Here is a 19,477-nt window from a genome sequence, read left to right on the forward strand (position 1 = left end):
CTACCGTTCGATTTAATCTGTTTTATTCATTGAAAAATGGCATTTTCTCATGGTAATGAGCATGAAAAACCAGGCCTCGCTTGCTGGCGATGAGACTCTTCTGCTGCCTTGGCAGAGACTGCCTGCTGGCAATGAGACTCTTGGCAGAGACTCTTGGCAGAGACTCTTCATGGCAGAGACTCTTCATGTTTTTCTTTATCGACAGTTATATTCTTTGGCCTCCATGATTCAGTGGATTAGCGATTCAGTGGATTAGTAGCTATTTAAGGTTCGACCCACTGCTATCAAACCCTTATCGTTTACGTTTTCCTACTGTTTATTTAAGGTTCGACCCACAGCTATCAAACCCTCATCGTTTACGTTTTCCTCCAAGGTATGAACTCTCTATCCGGTCAATTTGAACAGAGTACTATTCTGTGTGCTTGAATGTCGAGAACAGAGTACTATTCTAATTGCTGCCGATTTTAATTGCTGCCGATATGGTTATTTTATGCTGCCGATTTTAATTGCTGCCGATATGGTTATTTTAATTGCTGCCGATTTTAATTGCTGCCGATATGGTTATTGCTGCCGATTTTAATTGTTGCCGATATGGTTATTTTCTCATGTATTCCATTTTAATTTATAGTGGCATACTGCATAACAAGCATTTGGCTTTACTGTCAGACTCTCCGAATACAGCAACTGCATTTTGAGAAGCATGATATTCAATAGAGATGTGAATTTTATGATGGGAATGACTTATTCTGTTTGAGTTATGATTGTGGATAATGCTGTATGATTCATGAAATAGGAAACTATAGATTTGCCTTATGCAGTTGGTTGTCCTTAGTATTGACCGATTATCTGATTCAGATGCTTCAGTCACAGGGCCCATTGTCCTCGGATCCTCCAGAAGCAGCCTGTTTTCACTTGCAACTTGCAAGACAACCCTTGAAGGGCGAATCATTAATCACGAGCACTTTCCCTTGGCTAGGCTGCTATAGTGGGCTTATTGTTTCTTTTAAATAACCTCAAATCTCCAACAACTTATGTGTGCCCCTCAAAGAATTGAATCTTGGTGGCTGGCCAACACACCAACGATCTCACTGCTGAACCATGATCCCATTGGTATCATCCTTTATTTTACTTTCTCCTTGGGAAGAAACTGTGTAAAGTGCATGTCAAACTCCCTTCCGGACACAAAGTTATCCAATATTGGTTTGCTAAACTGTGTAAAGTGCATGTCAAACTCCCTTCCGGACACAAGTTATCCAATATTGGTTTGCTATAGGGAGTAACCTTCACTGAATCTATTTTAGCAGAGGGCTTCTTTTATGTCATATGGTTTTATACATATTTGTGTGCAGGCCAACTAATACATGAAATAATCCTGCAACTAGGTTGTGCAGAATTAGGGTACATGTTCAATGATTCCTCGGATTTATTATCAATGATTAATCACCATCATTTAATTACACATCAGAACCCAGAATTAGGGTACATGTTCAATGACTCCTCGGATTCATTATCAATGATTAATGACCATCATTTAATTACACATCAGAACCCGGAATTAGGGTACATGTTCAATGACTCCTCAGATTTATTATCAATGATTAATGACCATCATTTAAATACACATCAGAACCCCAATAGATAATTAGAGAATATATTGATGGGCACTGGTATAGATCACAGGATATCACTGTTTATTTTCTGTGAATGATATTTACTTCACATCATTATCATCGATAACAATGCAATCCCAAATATGATCATCTAGGTTTTGACAACAGAATAGATGGCTTCCTCCCTCCTCTATACTTTTTCACTTTCCATAGCACATTGTCGAAGCCTCTCAACCCTCCTGTGTTCACACATACCATACCACCACTCTGTCATCAGTATGCAATCCATCATTATCTGTTCACATACTTTTACACTTTTGTTATAGAATTTTAGTTATCCACATATATGCAATATTTTGTTACAGGCCTTTGGTTAGCGACATAAATGCAGAGCTGCAAAAAGAGGAAGGCACCCAGACATTCATTCACCATGGAGAGTGTAATCCAAGAGACAATAACAGCTGTACCCTCATAGTCTCCTTGAGTGATATGAACCTGGTAAAATCAAAGCCCTGAACATCAGCTGATTCTTCCTTAGATGCCATTTAAAAAATTAGACTGTTCATTCAAGTTGAAAATAACAAAGAAGAAGAAGAGACAGAGCTACCCAATATGATTATCTGTCAACAATATTAATAATCAATAATTAAGGAGCAAATATCCCGTTCTTTTAGGTGAGTTTTCTGGTTGGAATTGTGATGGCTGGGTTGAATTACAATTCTTTGATTATTGAAATTGCAACCATTGATTTTATGTGTTAGATGATTGGAGTGTTTTCTTCCGTTCGATTTAATCTGTTTTATTCATAGAAAAATGGTATTTTTTCATGGTAATGAGCATGAAAAACCAGGCCTCGCCTGCTGGCGATGAGACTCTTCTGCTGCCTTGGCAGAGACTGCCCGCTGGCAATGAGACTCTTGGCAGAGACTCTTGGCAGAGACTCTTCATGGCAGAGACTCTTCATGTTTTTCTTTATCGACAGTTATATTCTTTGGCCTCCATGATTCAGTGGATTAGTAGCTATTTAAGGTTCGACCCACTGCTATCAAACCCTTATCGTTTACGTTTTCCTACTGTTTATTTAAGGTTCGACCCACAGCTATCAAACCCTCATCGTTTACGTTACGTTTTCCTCCAAGGTATGAACTCTCTATCCGGTCAATTTGAACAGAGTACTATTCTGTGTGCCTTAATGTCGAGAACAGAGTACTATTCTAATTGCTGCCGATATGGTTATTTTAATTGCTGCCGATTTTAATTGCTGCCGATATGGTTATTTTAATTGCTGCCGATTTTAATTGCTACCGATATGGTTATTGCTGCCGATTTTAATTGCTGCCGATATGGTTATTTTCTCATGTATTCCATTTTAATTTATAGTGGCATACTGCATAACAAGCATTTGTCGTTACTGTCAGACTCTCCGAATACAGCAACTGCATTTTGAGAAGCATGATATTCAATAGAGATGTGAATTTTATAATGGGAATGACTTATTCTGTTTGAGTTATGATTGTGGATAATGCTGTATGATTCATGAAATAGGAAACTATAGATTTGCCTTATGCAGTTGGTTGTCCTTAGTATTGACCGATTATCTGATTCAGATGCTTCAGTCACAGGGCCCATTGTCCTCGGATCCTCCAGAAGTAGCCTGTTTTCACTTGCAACTTGCAAGACAACCCTTGAAGGGCGAATCATTAATCACGAGCACTTTCCCTTGGCTAGGCTGCTATAGTGGGCTTATTGTTTTTTTTAAATAACCTCAAATCTCCAACAACTTATGTGTGCCCCTCAAAGAATTGAATCTTGGTGGCTGGCCAACACACCAACGATCTCACTGCTGAACCATGATCCCATTGGTATCATCCTTTATTTTACTTTCTCCTTGGGAAGAAACTGTGTAAAGTGCATGTCAAACTCCCTTCCGGACACAAAGTTATCCAATATTGGTTTGCTAAACTGTGTAAAGTGCATGTCAAACTCCCTTCCGGACACAAGTTATCCAATATTGGTTTGCTATAGGGAGTAACCTTCACTGAATCTATTTTAGCAGAGGGCTTCTTTTATGTCATATGGTTTTATACATATTTGTGTGCAGGCCAACTAATACATGAAATAATCCTGCAACTAGGTTATGCAGAATTAGGGTACATGTTCAATGATTCCTCGGATTTATTATCAATGATTAATCACCATCATTTAATTACACATCAGAACCCAGAATTAGGGTACATGTTCAATGACTCCTCGGATTCATTATCAATGATTAATGACCATCATTTAATTACACATCAGAACCCGGAATTAGGGTACATGTTCAATGACTCCTCGGATTTATTATCAATGATTAATGACCATCATTTAAATACACATCAGAACCCCAATAGATAATTAGAGAATATATTGATGGGCACTGGTATAGATCACAGGATATCACTGTTTATTTTCTGTGAATGATATTTACTTCACATCATTATCACCGATAACAATGCAATCCCAAATATGATCATCCAGGTTTTGACAACAGAATAGATGGCTTCCTCCCTCCTCTATACTTTTGCACTTTCCATAGCACATTGTCGAAGCCTCTCAACCCTCCTGTGTTCACACATACCATACCACCACTCTGTCATCAGTATGCAATCCATCATTATCTGTTCACATACTTTTACACTTTTGTTATAGACTTTTAGTTATCCACATATATGCAATATTTTGTTACAGGCCTTTGGTTAGTGACATAAATGCAGAGCTGCAAAAAGAGGAAGGCACCCAGACATTCATTCACCATGGAGAGTGTAATCCAAGAGACAATAACAGTTGTACCCTCATAGTCTCCTTGAGTGATATGAACCTGGTAAAATCAAAGCCCTAAACATCAGCTGATTCTTCCTTAGATGCCATTTAAAAAATTAGACTGTTCATTCAAGTTGAAAATAACAAAGAAGAAGAAGAGACAGAGCTACCCAATATGATTATCTGTCAACAATATTAATAATCAATAATTAAGGAGCAAATATCCCGTTCTTTTAGGTGAGTTTTCTGGTCGGAATTGTGATGGCTGGGTTGAATTACAATTCTTTGATTATTGAAATTGCAGTGAGGAGCTTTTCCAATGAAAACAGGGTCTACAAATCCATTTCCATTTCATTGGTAAAATTGCAGTTTTCAGAATTGTGATTTTCCATCCATCAAATCATTAATGGAAGAAACAACAAGTTCACCAGCATCTCTCGTAGTTATCAGGGCAGTTGATAGGTCTGCAATTTCCCTCCTAATTATGAGGGCAGTTAATAGGTCTGTAATTCCCCTCAAGGCAGGCAGTTAGTAGCTATAGTGGGCTTATTGTTTTTTTTAAATAACCTCAAATCTCCAACAACTTATGTGTGCCCCTCAAAGAATTGAATCTTGGTGGCTGGCCAACACACCAACGATCTCACTGCTGAACCATGATCCCATTGGTATCATCCTTTATTTTAATTTCTCCTTGGGAAGAAACTGTGTAAAGTGCATGTCAAACTCCCTTCCGGACACAAAGTTATCCAATATTGGTTTGCTAAACTGTGTAAAGTGCATGTCAAACTCCCTTCCGGACACAAGTTATCCAATATTGGTTTGCTATAGGGAGTAACCTTCACTGAATCTATTTTAGCAGAGGGCTTCTTTTATGTCATATGGTTTTATACATATTTGTGTGCAGGCCAACTAATACATGAAATAATCCTGCAACTAGGTTATGCAGAATTAGGGTACATGTTCAATGATTCCTCGGATTTATTATCAATGATTAATCACCATCATTTAATTACACATCAGAACCCAGAATTAGGGTACATGTTCAATGACTCCTCGGATTCATTATCAATGATTAATGACCATCATTTAATTACACATCAGAACCTGGAATTAGGGTACATGTTCAATGACTCCTCGGATTTATTATCAATGATTAATGACCATCATTTAAATACACATCAGAACCCCAATAGATAATTAGAGAATATATTGATGGGCACTGGTATAGATCACAAGATATCACTGTTTATTTTCTGTGAATGATATTTACTTCACATCATTATCACCGATAACAATGCAATCCCAAATATGATCATCCAGGTTTTGACAACAGAAACAGGTGTTGGGGAGGTTTATGTCCAGAATTTCCTACTGTATTTGAAGTCTTCTGTTTGGTTCTTCAATGTTGAACTGTCAAAGAAAGGATTGCGATTTTTTGGACTACTTTCAGTTTTTGTTTGATTGTTCATGGATCTCTTAGGTCGTAGATGTGAAACAGACATGGACTTGTATTAAGAGCTTATAGGCTCAGTACCCTTATAGGCTACTTTGTTACTTTTACTATGACTTTAGATATGTCTTATAAGTGAAGGATCTTGCTAATTCCATTATTTTCTATAATTTTTGAATGTAGTAACATGGGAAATTAATCGATAACTAGGGACTCGCTTTGAGTGATGAAATACCTCTGAAACTATTATCTGATTGAAACCTCTTCTCCATAGTCCAAATAATAATTAAAGAGGTTAATCATAAAATTGCTTTTCTATGCAATTGACCCACATTTGCCAAGTTCTTTTGAGGGACACAAGTATCTACTGTATCATTGAAACTTGATGTTTCTGACCCAGCTTGTCTTACACAGGGAAACCTTGCAGCCTTGCTAATCTAGCTTGGCAATGCATAGTCCTGCAATTGAATGAACATATTGATTACAACATTGGATTTCTGTTATATCAATGTTTAGTTAGGGCATAGAAGAGATTTGAATTTCATAACTTTTTCTTCTTATACTTTGATCCCATCTGACAACTCTTTTGTGGACAATGCAGAAGCATAAGTGCATCCCATTAGAAGACCTTGCTGCAGAATTCAAACTCCGCACTCAGGTTCTTATTTATATATTTATAACTTTGTGTATTATACATCCATATGTACACGCACATGAATGGACAGAGGCACTTGTTCCAGTTAGTGATGTGTTTTGTATGTCTTGCTTTCATGAGATGACTATGCTTCCTACCTAAATGCTATTAGCTTAGGATATTTTTACCTGTACTGACTTTGGATATGTCCTATAAGTGAAGTATATCTTATAATATTTAATAGAATTATTTTTTTAAATAATTGGAGACATGTATTCCATTTTAATTTATAGTGGCATACTGCATAACAAGCATTTGGCTTTACTGTCAGACTCTCCGAATACAGCAACTGCATTTTGAGAAGCATGATATTCAATAGAGATGTGAATTTTATGATGGGAATGACTTATTCTGTTTGAGTTATGATTGTGGATAATGCTGTATGATTCATGAAATAGGAAACTATAGATTTGCCTATAGGGTTAGGGTCTGCCCATAGACAATGCCTAATGAGTACGGCATCCATTTATAATTTTGTTCATGGCAGTCGAAGTGACCTGGGTCCTTGGGCACTCTTCAAATTGCCTCCGCTCAATGGATCCAACAATGTTGTTCACAAGAGGAGGGGGCCAAACAGATCAAGCCTGTTGAGAGCTTCAAACATAGCTCCTTACAAGGATATCTTTAATGGAGCCTTCCATGTCCAAATCAAACCTGATTCATGGATTTCTGTTATATCAATGTTTAGTTAGGGCATAGAAGAGATTTGAATTTCATAACTTTTTCTTCTTATACTTTGATCCCATCTGACAACTCTTTTGTGGACAATGCAGAAGCATAAGTGCATCCCATTAGAAGACCTTGCTGCAGAATTCAAACTCCGCACTCAGGTTCTTATTTATATATTTATAACTTTGTGTATTATACATCCATATGTACACGCACATGAATGGACAGAGGCACTTGTTCCAGTTAGTGATGTGTTTTGTATGTCTTGCTTTCATGAGATGACTAAGCTTCCTACCTAAATGCTATTAGCTTAGGATATTTTTACCCGTACTGACTTTCGATATGTCTTATAAGTGAAGTATATCTTATAATATTTAATAGAATTATTTTTTTAAATAATTGGAGACATGTATTCCATTTTAATTTATAGTGGCATACTGCATAACAAGCATTTGGCTTTACTGTCAGACTCTCCGAATACAGCAACTGCATTTTGAGAAGCATGATATTCAATAGAGATGTGAATTTTAAGATGGGAATGACTTATTCTGTTTGAGTTATGATTGTGGATAATGCTGTATGATTCATGAAATAGGAAACTATAGATTTGCCTATAGGGTTAGGGTCTACCCATAGACAATGCCTAATGAGTACGGCATCCATTTATAATTTTGTTCATGGCAGTCGAAGTGACCTGGGTCCTTGGGCATTCTTCAAATTGCCTCCACTCAATGGATCCAACAGTGCTGTTCACAAGAGGAGGGGGCCAAACAGATCAAGCCTGTTGAGAGCTTCAAACATAGCTCCTTACAAGGATATCTTTAATGGAGCCTTCCATGTCCAAATCAAACCTGACTCAAAATCATTGCATTGGTGTCTTTAGAGGCTTTTGTGCCCTGCAACTATTGTGGCAAAATAGCTTTAATTCTACCAATGTGCTGCTTTTGGTCATGCTTTATTTGCCTATAGGGTTAGGGTCTACCCATAGACAATGCCTAATGAGTACGGCATCCATTTATAATTTTGTTCATGGCAGTCGAAGTGACCTGGGTCCTTGGGCACTCTTCAAATTGCCTCTGCTCAATGGATCCAACAGTGCTGTTCACAAGAGGAGGGGGCCAAACAGATCAAGCCTGTTGAGAGCTTCAAACATAGCTCCTTACAAGGATATCTTTAATGGAGCCTTCCATGTCCAAATCAAACCTGATTCATGGATTTCTGTTATATCAATGTTTAGTTAGGGCATAGAAGAGATTTGAAATATCAATGTTTAGTTAGGGCATAGAAGAGATTTGAATTTCATAACTTTTTCTTCTTATACTTTGATCCCATCTGACAACTCTTTTGTGGACAATGCAGAAGCATAAGTGCATCCCATTAGAAGACCTTGCTGCAGAATTCAAACTCCGCACTCAGGTTCTTATTTATATATTTATAACTTTGTGTATTATACATCCATATGTACACGCACATGAATGGACAGAGGCACTTGTTCCAGTTAGTGATGTGTTTTGTATGTCTTGCTTTCATGATATGACTATGCTTCCTACCTAAATGCTATTAGCTTAGGATATTTTTACCCGTACTGACTTTGGATATGTCCTATAAGTGAAGTATATCTTATAATATTTAATAGAATTATTTTTTTAAATAATTGGAGACATGTATTCCATTTTAATTTATAGTGGCATACTGCATAACAAGCATTTGGCTTTACTGTCAGACTCTCCGAATACAGCAACTGCATTTTGAGAAGCATGATATTCAATAGAGATGTGAATTTTTTGATGGGAATGACTTATTTTGTTTGAGTTATGATTGTGGATAATGTTGTATGATTCATGAAATAGGAAACTATAGATTTGCCTATAGGGTTAGGGTCTGCCCATAGACAATGCCTAATGAGTACGGCATCCATTTATAATTTTGTTCATGGCAGTCGAAGTGACCTGGGTCCTTGGGCACTCTTCATTTAGAACCGACCCTACTTTTCTATCTGCTCCGATAATTGGGATATCTTAACATTTGCAAATCTCTTGCCCTCCTTGAGTAAATTTTTCCAATCCCTTGGTAGCATTGCTTTTTGTTTTGAAATGTCACATCCATTATAGGGATTTGACAGATTGTTTCCTTTTGAAGTCAATGAAATGGCTATCAAAGCAAACCTTATCTGACTTGACTTGACACTGACTTGGGGTTGTTGTGGATCTTGCTTTCATATCACTGTTTATTTTCTGTGAATGCTAGCACATCACTGTTAGGTTGAATTTTCTCATCATCTCAGAGCTACATTATCTACTTCATTTTCCATGTAGAATATCCATAATTAATAATGAGAAGATATTTCTGCTAGGTGTTCGTAATTGAGTTGTTCATATGTTACCTCAACAGGTCACTTACTTTTTTGTCAAGGCACACAGTCCATTCAATTAAACAGAGACAACTCCAAAATTTCACCTTTTTGTCATTGCTGGTCGTAGCTGAAATAGTTGTGAGACCACTTTATGTTGCAAGAGGCTGAGGTGCCTAAACCATATCAGTGATATCCCCATCATGAGCTTTATCTGCTGTATCAAGAATTTCTCCAGTCTCAAAACTTAACCATTGTAACATAAAATTAAATGCTACTGTAATGACCCAATCATCTAGTGAGAGAGTCATCCGGTCATAATGCAGAACTAACCCCTTTTCATGTTACAAAGGTATTGGTAACTACTTCAAACACTTGGGATCTTCATCAAGATGGTACCAACAATTAATTTTCCATATCAATGCAAATTGAAACCATGAAACTAGATTCTAAACAAAACAAGATCTCCATGCAAAGCTCTGTTTTGTAGCTTCCGACCAGGAACTAAGATCTCTAATAGAGATGCCTCAAAAAAACATGGTATTGAAACCTTTCCATGATTCACTTACTGATGAAGAGCTCAGATGGTTTCACCATTTTGTGTAGAATCTACTGTTATACCAGATCCTCAGAATTTAGCATCAGATTTTGATTCAGGTGCGGTTTCTTTTTATGCAACAATTTTTTCAACATTAGGAAGAAAGCTATGTTATTCAAACATTTTCTTCAATTCACTGTTTTTCATTCCCTTGTGCACTTCTTCATCGCTCAGAATGTGAAAGTTACCAAATTTCTCCAAAAGTTAACCCAAGGTCTGCCCCAAAAGGTACTTCTTCTACTTCTGGTTCAAGATTTGTTCACTAGGCTTCAAGATTTCTCCAAAAAGCTCTCAGAGCGATGGTGATTACACACAGTAATATCACTGAACCTAATGAGATGCAAACAATAGCTGTTGTTCACACAGAAGCTGTCCATTTACACAATCAACTTAAATCTTAAGTAATCTTCTGCCTACTGATCCTCTGCCACCTATCTTCACCAGCTGTCCTTTATCCTATTTTGGAGGAATATATTTTTCACCTCTTAACTAAATTCTTTACCTTAACATTCTATATTCAACAAATAATTTTCTCATCATCTCAGAGCTACATTATCTACTTCATTTTCCATGTAGAATATCCATAATTAATAATGAGAAGATATTTCTGCTAGGTGTTCGTAATTGAGTTGTTCATATGTTACCTCAACAGGTCACTTACTTTTTTGTCAAGGCACACAGTCCATTCAATTAAACAGAGACAACTCCAAAATTTCACCTTTTTGTCATTGCTGGTCGTAGCTGAAATAGTTGTGAGACCACTTTATGTTGCAAGAGGCTGAGGTGCCTAAACCATATCAGTGATATCCCCATCATGAGCTTTATCTGCTGTATCAAGAATTTCTCCAGTCTCAAAACTTAACCATTGTAACATAAAATTAAATGCTACTATAATGACCCAATCATCTAGTGAGAGAGTCATCCGGTCATAATGCAGAACTAACCCCTTTTCATGTTACAAAGGTATTGGTAACTACTTCAAACACTTGGGATCTTCATCAAGATGGTACCAACAATTAATTTTCCATATCAATGCAAATTGAAACCATGAAACTATATTCTGAACAAAACAAGATCTCCATGCAAAGCTCTATTTTGTAGCTTCCGACCAGGAACTAAGATCTCTAATAGAAATGCCTCAAAAAAACATGGTATTGAAACCTTTCCATGATTCACTTACTGATGAAGAGCTCAGATGGTTTCACCATTTTGTGTAGAATCTGTTGTTATACCAGATCCTCAGAATTTAGCATCAGATTTTGATTCAGGTGCGGTTTCTTTTTATGCAACAATTTTTTCAACATTAGGAAGAAAGCTATGTTATTCAAACATTTTCTTCAATTCACTGCTTTTCATTCCCTTGTGCACTTCTTCATCGCTCAGAATGTGAAAGTTACCAAATTGCTCCAAAAGTTAACCCAAGGTCTGCCCCAAAAGGTACTTCTTCTACTTCTGGTTCAAGATTTGTTCACTAGGCTTCAAGATTTCTCCAAAAAACTCTCAGAGCGATGGTGATTACACACAGTAATATCACTGAACCTAATGAGATGCAAACAATAGCTGTTGTTCACACAGAAGCTGTCCATTTACACAATCAACTTAAATCTTAAGTAATCTTCTGCCTACTGATCCTCTGCCACCTATCTTCACCAGCTGTCCTTTATCCTATTTTGGAGGAATATATTTTTCACCTCTTAACTAAATTCTTTACCTTAACATTCTATATTCAACAAATAATTTCCTCATCATCTCAGAGCTACATTATCTACTTCATTTTCCATGTAGAATATCCATAATTAATAATGAGAAGATATTTCTGCTAGGTGTTCGTAATTGAGTTGTTCATATGTTACCTCAACAGGTCACTTACTTTTTTGTCAAGGCACACAGTCCATTCAATTAAATAGAGACAACTCCAAAATTTCACCTTTTTGTCATTGCTGGTCGCAGCTGAAATAGTTGTGAGACCACTTTATGTTGCAAGAGGCTGAGGTGCCTAAACCGTATCAGTGATATCCCCATCATGAGCTTTATCTGCTGTATCAAGAATTTCTCCAGTCTCAAAACTTAACCATTGTAACATAAAATTAAATGCTACTGTAATGACCCAATCATCTAGTGAGAGAGTCATCCGGTCATAATGCATAACTAACCCCTTTTCATGTTACAAAGGTATTGGTAACTACTTCAAACACTTGGGATCTTCATCAAGATGGTACCAACAATTAATTTTCCTTATCAATGCAAATTGAAACCATGAAACTAGATTCTAAACAAAACAAGATCTCCATGCAAAGCTCTGTTTTGTAGCTTCTGACCAGGAACTAAGATCTCTACTAGAGATGCCTCAAAAAAACATGATATTGAAACATTTCCATGATTCACTTACTGAGAAAAACCCCTAATGAGGGCAGCATGGTTAGGCTACAACTATGAGTCTTGAGTTTTGAAAATGGCTATCAAAGCAAACCTTATCTGACTTCAGCTGGAGTTTGATAGCACATCATTGTTACATTGAATTCTATTCAATGGCTAGGCTATGCATATGGTTATTTTCTGCTATTGCATGTAAAACTTGTGAATTGATGTCTTCAAGCATGCATTTCAGCTGGAGGAGTTTGATAGCACATCACTGTTAGGTTGAATCAAATAGCATTAACAATTTCATGATTTCTGTTGGCACCTATTGGCACCATACTACCATCTCCAAGTACTCTGTTTTGAACTATGCTCTCAGGTTATTCAATCAGGCTTTGATGTGCATATATATATATTTCCCATCTAACGAAGTACAACCTTATATTCTAGCTATACTCTCAATTACAGAGTATAAGTAGGGTAAAATGTTTTTAAATATGAAGGTCTTACAACAAGGTGGCTGGAAGTTCTTGTAATGAGATCCAATCTTGTTATCTTTGGAAGTAATTTGACTCATAAAATGTACTGATCCTAAACCTGCAAGTTATGGATGGAGGCATAGAACCTTGAGTATAAAGAGCCCTCTCCCAATGTGGGCATGATTCCAGCAACTTCTTGATAAGACATATTACTATGGTTAGTTGGCCTGTTATCTGCATTAATTTATGTTTTTATGCCTTGGGAGTTATGACAGTTAAAGAAATATTATAGTCTTCCTCGTGAATTACGGGTTACTTATATATTGTGTTTTGTTTTACATTCTCTTTTCAGTGGCTAGACTATGCATATGGTTATTTTCTGCTTTTGCATGTAAAATGGAAAGATAAAAATCACTACTAAGAAGTAATAGTCGTACAACCATGTTAGGGATAAGTTGCTGTGATTTTAATAGGTTTGCATTTAAAAATGCTTCCTAAAGGTGACAATCTCAAGCAAAATGGCCCTTCTAGCATTATAATTAATGTCACAAATATCTTTGGGGGAATATATGGCAAAACTTTTTCGAAATATCAAAAAAATAGCAGAAAAACAGCAAATTATAAATTTGGACCTGAAATGCTGAAAAACTCAGAAATCAGCAACCTTAAAAATTCGAAACTAGAACAAAATAATTTAAGAAAAAGCCAACTAAACAACATACCAAGTGCACCAAAAGGTCCACAAGTAAGCAGAGAAGCAAATTAGCATGGAAAGATATACATTCTCTAACCGAACTCTGAGAAGAAAACTAACCACAAAAATGTTGAAATTCAACACGTAGAGGGTCAGCAGCCAAACATACATTGAAAGCATAAAATCCTTCGATGGACCTCAAGGCAGTTCTTCGACAAATATATTTCCGCTTGGAACCCTCGTGCTCCTTCGAATTCAAACCAACCAAATGCTTGGACAAATCCCGAAGACCCTTGCCTGTTGTCCACACTGCAAATCTTCAGAACCAATCCTTTCAGTGACTATGAACAACTCGTCAATTGTGTTGAACGTCACACAAAATGCTCAGAAAGCACGTGCCTAAGAAAAAATGGATCCTCACTCCAATGTCGTTATAAAGCACCGTGGGAATTACATCCAAAATCGGCCTTATTCATTGATTCCAATGGCCAAAAAACATACACCCCTGCTCGGAACGACAATCGACTCAATAGCCATAACCCTACCATCCTATCTATTTGGCGTGCAAATGTTGACTGCCAACCAATACTCTCCATACACGCTGTACAAAAATATATCGCCAAATATGCATCCAAAGCAGAAAAAAAATCTGAAAGCTTCCACGACATGCTACATAGAATTGTCCTTGCTTCACCCATTGCTGACTGAGCAACATCCGCATTTCGAAAATTTCTTGCTGAAACCCTTGTTGATCATGACATTGGAGCCCAAGAAACCTGCCATATGCTGCAAAAATTACCGTTAACATTATGTAGTCAGCCATTCATTTCTTTAAATGTAAACCAAAAAATTCTTATGCGCCTTCCACAAATGGACGCCACCTCCACTACATCCCCACACTTCATAGATACATATATCCAACGCCCTTCTACCCTAGAGTCCACATCACTAATAGAGTTGGCAAGATCCTGGTCATATGATCCTCGTCGCAAAACAAACAAATGGAAACAAAGGCCTACAAAGGCAATTGTTCGGGTCATACCACGTTACTCCACCATACCATCCACAACAGAACCTTGCTACGCTGACTTTTGCAGGGTTGAGCTTATGCTATACAAACCTTTTCGCCGTATCGTACAAGATATAGGAGATTCTGCTGCAGAATTCATCGCAAATTGGCAAACATTTCGCCCATTCTACAATCCTTGGCATCAACACCACACACTATCTGATATTGAATCTGTCGCAAATGATACCTCAACTATGAATGAAGCCAATCCAGCAGACGCCATGGAAATAAATGAATGGGAATTACTTTCCCAATTACACCCTACAAATGAGCTTCTCATAAACGACCTTGACATGCTTGGTCTTCGTGGCTTTGATGACACCCATAACTGGAATCATACCACTATCCCATTAGATCTACAAAATAATGCAATACAATTCATTGAGAATAGCCGCTCCATCCACCGCATTCTTCAAACACATCAACATACCCTCCCGACCCTTACGACATTATCTCTAATGCAAAGAAAAGCTCTAAATATTATTTTTAATCATTTTGCTAGGAAGGATTATTTACCCGCTCTCAGAATGATAATACAAGGCACTGTTGGTACAGGAAAATCCCTCCTTATTAATTGCATCAAAGATATGCTCATAGGCCTTGCAAGCCTGGAACCTTCACCGATCATGCTCCTCGCCCCTACAGGGGTTGCTGCGTTCAACATACAAGCATCGACAATCCATTCTGCTTTGCACCTTCCTATAAAGGATCTTATGCCATTAGAAGGTAGTGCTCTTGCAAAATTCCAGGAAGAACTCAAGCATATAAGATACATACTGATCGATGAAATGAGCTTCATTGGGCCAAAGCTTCTCAGCCATATTGATGAACGTCTTCGCGAGGCATTTCCCCACCAAAGAAACACTCCTTTCGGTGGTTGTTCCATAATATTGGTTGGTGATCTTGGTCAGCTACCACCCGTCAAAGACATACCTCTATATGCAGGGACGAGCCACGGAAGCGCACTGTGGAACACCTTCAACACAGTCATCACATTGGACACAGTATTTCGTCAACAAGGTGACGACATCGCACAGGTTACTTTCAGGAACATTCTCCAGAACATTAGAGATGCAAATCCAACAATCGATGACTACAACATACTCATGTCGTGCACAGATTCCTTTTTATCAGAAGAAGAAATATGTTCATTCCATGATTCCATGCATCTATTTCCAACAAATGCTCAAACAACGGTCCATAATAAGCAAATGATGAAATCTCTTAACACTCCTATCGCACGATCCATTGCTGAAGATGACACCACATATTCCAGTCTTTCCTCTGAAGATGAGCAACTTGAGCGAATTGTATTGCTATGCAATGGCGAAAAAGTTATGTTGACTTCCAACCTTTGGGTTTCAGCCGGTCTTGTTAATGGTTCCCTTGGAAAAATTGTAACCATCTTTTACAAAGAATCAACTGCACCACCACAAATTCCAACATTTGTTGTCGTAGATTTCCCCAAGTACATTGGGCCTCCTTGGGATGAAAGAAACCCCACTCACTTGCCTATTCCAGCAGTAAAAAGAAATGGTCGTGCACAAATTCCACTGAAGATGGCTTGGGCTTTAACCATACATAAATCTCAAGGTATGACCCTTCCAAAAGCAACAATTGACATTGGAAAAATAGAATGTCAAGGTCTCACATTCACAGCTATTTCAAGAGTGCCTTCTCTGAAAGATCTCCGGATTAACCCCGCATTCAGTTTCGATCGTTACAGTAAAATGAAGGACAACAAAAACATTGCTCGCAGAAAACACGCGGAGGAAGTTCTCTGTTCAATGCCGCCTCCAGATAATCTACTCCAACCCGTACTTTGACATCACCAAAAGGTTTCCTCCATTTATTTACCTCATTCTATTTCTTAACATACTTTTCATATCTTTCAACAACAACAAACTTTAATCAAAATTAGTAAATAAGCAAATATTAGAATGTCTTTATATTGTCTATACATCTCATTCTTACCTTTTCTTTCTTTTGCAGCAGGCCACATGGGCTCAGAAATAACATACCTACACAACTACATGTAGATTGGCAAGCAAAAAAACTGCGTCTCCAGCTGTGCATTGACCTCCAATGGTGTTCAATATGCCGTTATTCACCATGCATCTTCCACTAACAATATATGGATCCCCATAGCAAAGGTAACTTCATTACCATTCATTCCAGATTCATTTTAACACAACTCACCTGCAGAGTATTACTAATAAATTTCTGCAACTGGTTTACATATTACTAATTCTAACAAAATATAAATTTTGCAGGTCCATTGCTGCTTCTTCAGGCCTTCGCTGCCTCCACCATGTTTTCATACAACTTCAAATATGGAATGACAAGCACAATGTTCTTTAGACTATTATATTCCTTCTCGAACCTCTTTTGTTACAATTCACTGTTTGTATTTTCCATTTCAAACTTGAAAAAAGATGTTTCAAGATCGAATACCGTTTTCATTGTTTGTTTCCTCTCAACTATTTGTGTTTTCCATTTCAATCTTTAAAAATGATGTTACAACACACTTTGTATTTTCCATTTCAAACTTTAAAAAGGATGTTACAATACAATATTTGTATTTTCCATTTCACACTTAAAAAAGGATGTTTCAACATCAAATACCATTTTGATAGTTCATGTCCTCCCAACTATTTGTGTTTCCCGTTTCAAACATAAAAAAAGGGATGTTTCGACATCAATGCCATTTTGATAGTTTATTTCCTCACAACTATTTCATTGTCAATGGGTTTTAACATATTTTGTTTACAAAATCATTTGACTTTAATGATTATAATACATGTTTTCAATACATCTTCATATTAATTTAATTTTCAATTTCAGTAATGGTTTCTTAAATAGCCCTTTCCAAATCAATATGGTTGCTCGGTTGTTGTTCGCATATTAATTTAATTTCCCATTTGAATAATGATTTCTTAAATAGCCCTTTCCAAATCAATATGGTTGCCCGGTTGTTGTTCACATGGACTCATTCATTTATCTTCACCTTTAACTCCACAGTTTTTTCCAACAACAAACAAAGGTCTCTAAACAGGTTCAATGCATATTTATGGCTGCTTGCATTCCATTTCAACGGTTTTCGGCATCGCTCCCTCAAATAAAAGCTCAAATTCATCGACCCTTGCTTCCAAAAAAGCCCGCAAAAGCCTATTCACGTTTCAATATTCTTCCACACACTATGCCTTACGGCGTTTCTTTTGCAACACTAGGTGCAAATGCTAGTTAATTTTCAATTTAAAAGGTAACATAGGACCACCAGACAGGGACAAAGAAAACATTGCTACCCGAATTTTACTCAGAGTTTTGACATTTAATTTTAATATTGCAAGGCCGACACAAAATATATTCTTTAAATGATTTTCAATTTATAGTAACATGGTTATAAATAAAGAATTTGAATAGATGATTGTTGAGAAGTTGACCCGCGAAAGTTCGATATCAGCTTCTGAAGCTCAGAGCTATTCCCATTCGGGCTTGGGTGGTCTTATTGCAGTGAACGAGATACTTATCAATACAGAAATTTTGGGTTAAAGCCAGAGCATTGCAGGTCCAGTAATTTCTGGGGATTTATTTTTAGAGCAATATTGTCTCTTTCTGATATTGGGTCGCATTTTTGGAATAACCGTTTTCGTCTGCTGCAGTGATAATCATTGTAACTGCTCAAGCTCGAAACACCTAGGTGGAAGAAAATAGTTTTGGCATTAAGGAAAAGCTTGGAGAAAATACAGAGGTTTGTTGCTATATCCAGTGCTTCTAGTTCCAATTGCCCCATATAGCAATTGGCACGTGGGCAAATCCCAAATTCAAATCTGACAACTCTCACTATCACGATAAACCCTAAACCCTAGGGTATCAAGAAAAGTTACTGACTATGAAATAATGATTTGCAGGTCGAAAAGGAGAAGGGCGAAGAAATTCTAGATATATTTAAGGATTACGTTTCGACAACCTCATTGCTGGACGAAATTGCATTGCGAAGACAAAGACCAGTGGATGTAGTGATAAGAAGGCCACCATCACCACCAAAAATTTTTGAGGAACAATATCAGGGTGTATATGAGAAACAGCAACAGCAAAATGAAGAAGAGGGAGCCACGACGACTAGCTGCAGCGCATGCAGTAACGAAAACAGCATTCAAGAAGAAGAGGGTGACAACAATAAGCAAGAAGACGAAGAAACGGATCACAAGAACCCAAGAGAACCTGAAGGTGGAGAGACTCAGGAGACTGAGAACAATGTGATTAGTTTGACCAGTCACAGCTTAAGCAACAAGAATGATACCCAAGAAAAGGAGACTGACAACAATAAGAATGAAGAAGAGACTGATAATGATCACAACAACAGGCTTGAAGCTGAGTTGAGTGAGAATCAGCAAAAGATGAGCACTGTGATTACTGTGACCAGTCACATCTCAAGTGATAACAAGAAGCAAGAAGGGACTGACAGAATTGCGGCAGAAGAAAGAAAGAGTCAACACAACCACCCCCAGGAATCTAATTGTGGAGAGAATGAGGAGACAGAGAACACAAGTCAGAAGGAAGAAGAAAAGAATGACTGCAATAAGCAAGGGGAAGAAAAAGAGATTGATCACAACAATTTGCAAGAATCTGAGTATGGAGAGATTCAGGAGACGGAGAGCACTGTTATTATTGTGACCAGTGACAGATCAAGTGAGAACAGCAATA

General features: G+C 37.4%; 1 protein-coding gene and 1 long non-coding RNA gene across 2 annotated transcripts; both read left to right on the plus strand.

Moving 5' to 3' along the window:
* Positions 1-2,354: 2,354 nt before the first annotated feature.
* LOC149243621 (uncharacterized) lies at positions 2,355-8,638 on the plus strand. Its single transcript, XM_089374584.1, has 3 exons — positions 2,355-2,749; positions 6,461-6,517; positions 8,582-8,638. The coding sequence occupies exons 1-2, from the start codon at positions 2,437-2,439 to the stop codon at positions 6,466-6,468; spliced, it is 321 nt and encodes a 106-aa protein (XP_089230710.1). The 5' UTR covers positions 2,355-2,436; the 3' UTR covers positions 6,469-6,517; positions 8,582-8,638.
* An 8,055-nt stretch (positions 8,639-16,693) lies between these two features.
* On the plus strand, positions 16,694-17,221 carry LOC149243622 (uncharacterized). The gene is made up of 2 exons (XR_016245795.1): positions 16,694-16,923; positions 17,044-17,221. It is a non-coding gene; the product is annotated as an uncharacterized LOC149243622 (long non-coding RNA).
* The last annotated feature ends 2,256 nt before the right edge of the window (positions 17,222-19,477 follow it).

Source organism: Pinus tabuliformis, chromosome 8, assembly GCF_031772625.1.
Source record: "Pinus tabuliformis cultivar Carrire ecotype Pingquan chromosome 8, CPIR1, whole genome shotgun sequence".
In the NCBI taxonomy this organism is placed as follows: domain Eukaryota; kingdom Viridiplantae; phylum Streptophyta; class Pinopsida; order Pinales; family Pinaceae; genus Pinus; species Pinus tabuliformis.

Excerpts from the sequence above, each read along its gene's own strand:
- LOC149243621 (XM_089374584.1), top strand. The coding sequence starts at position 2,437 with ATGGTAATGAGCATGAAAAACCAGGCCTCGCCTGCTGGCGATGAGACT.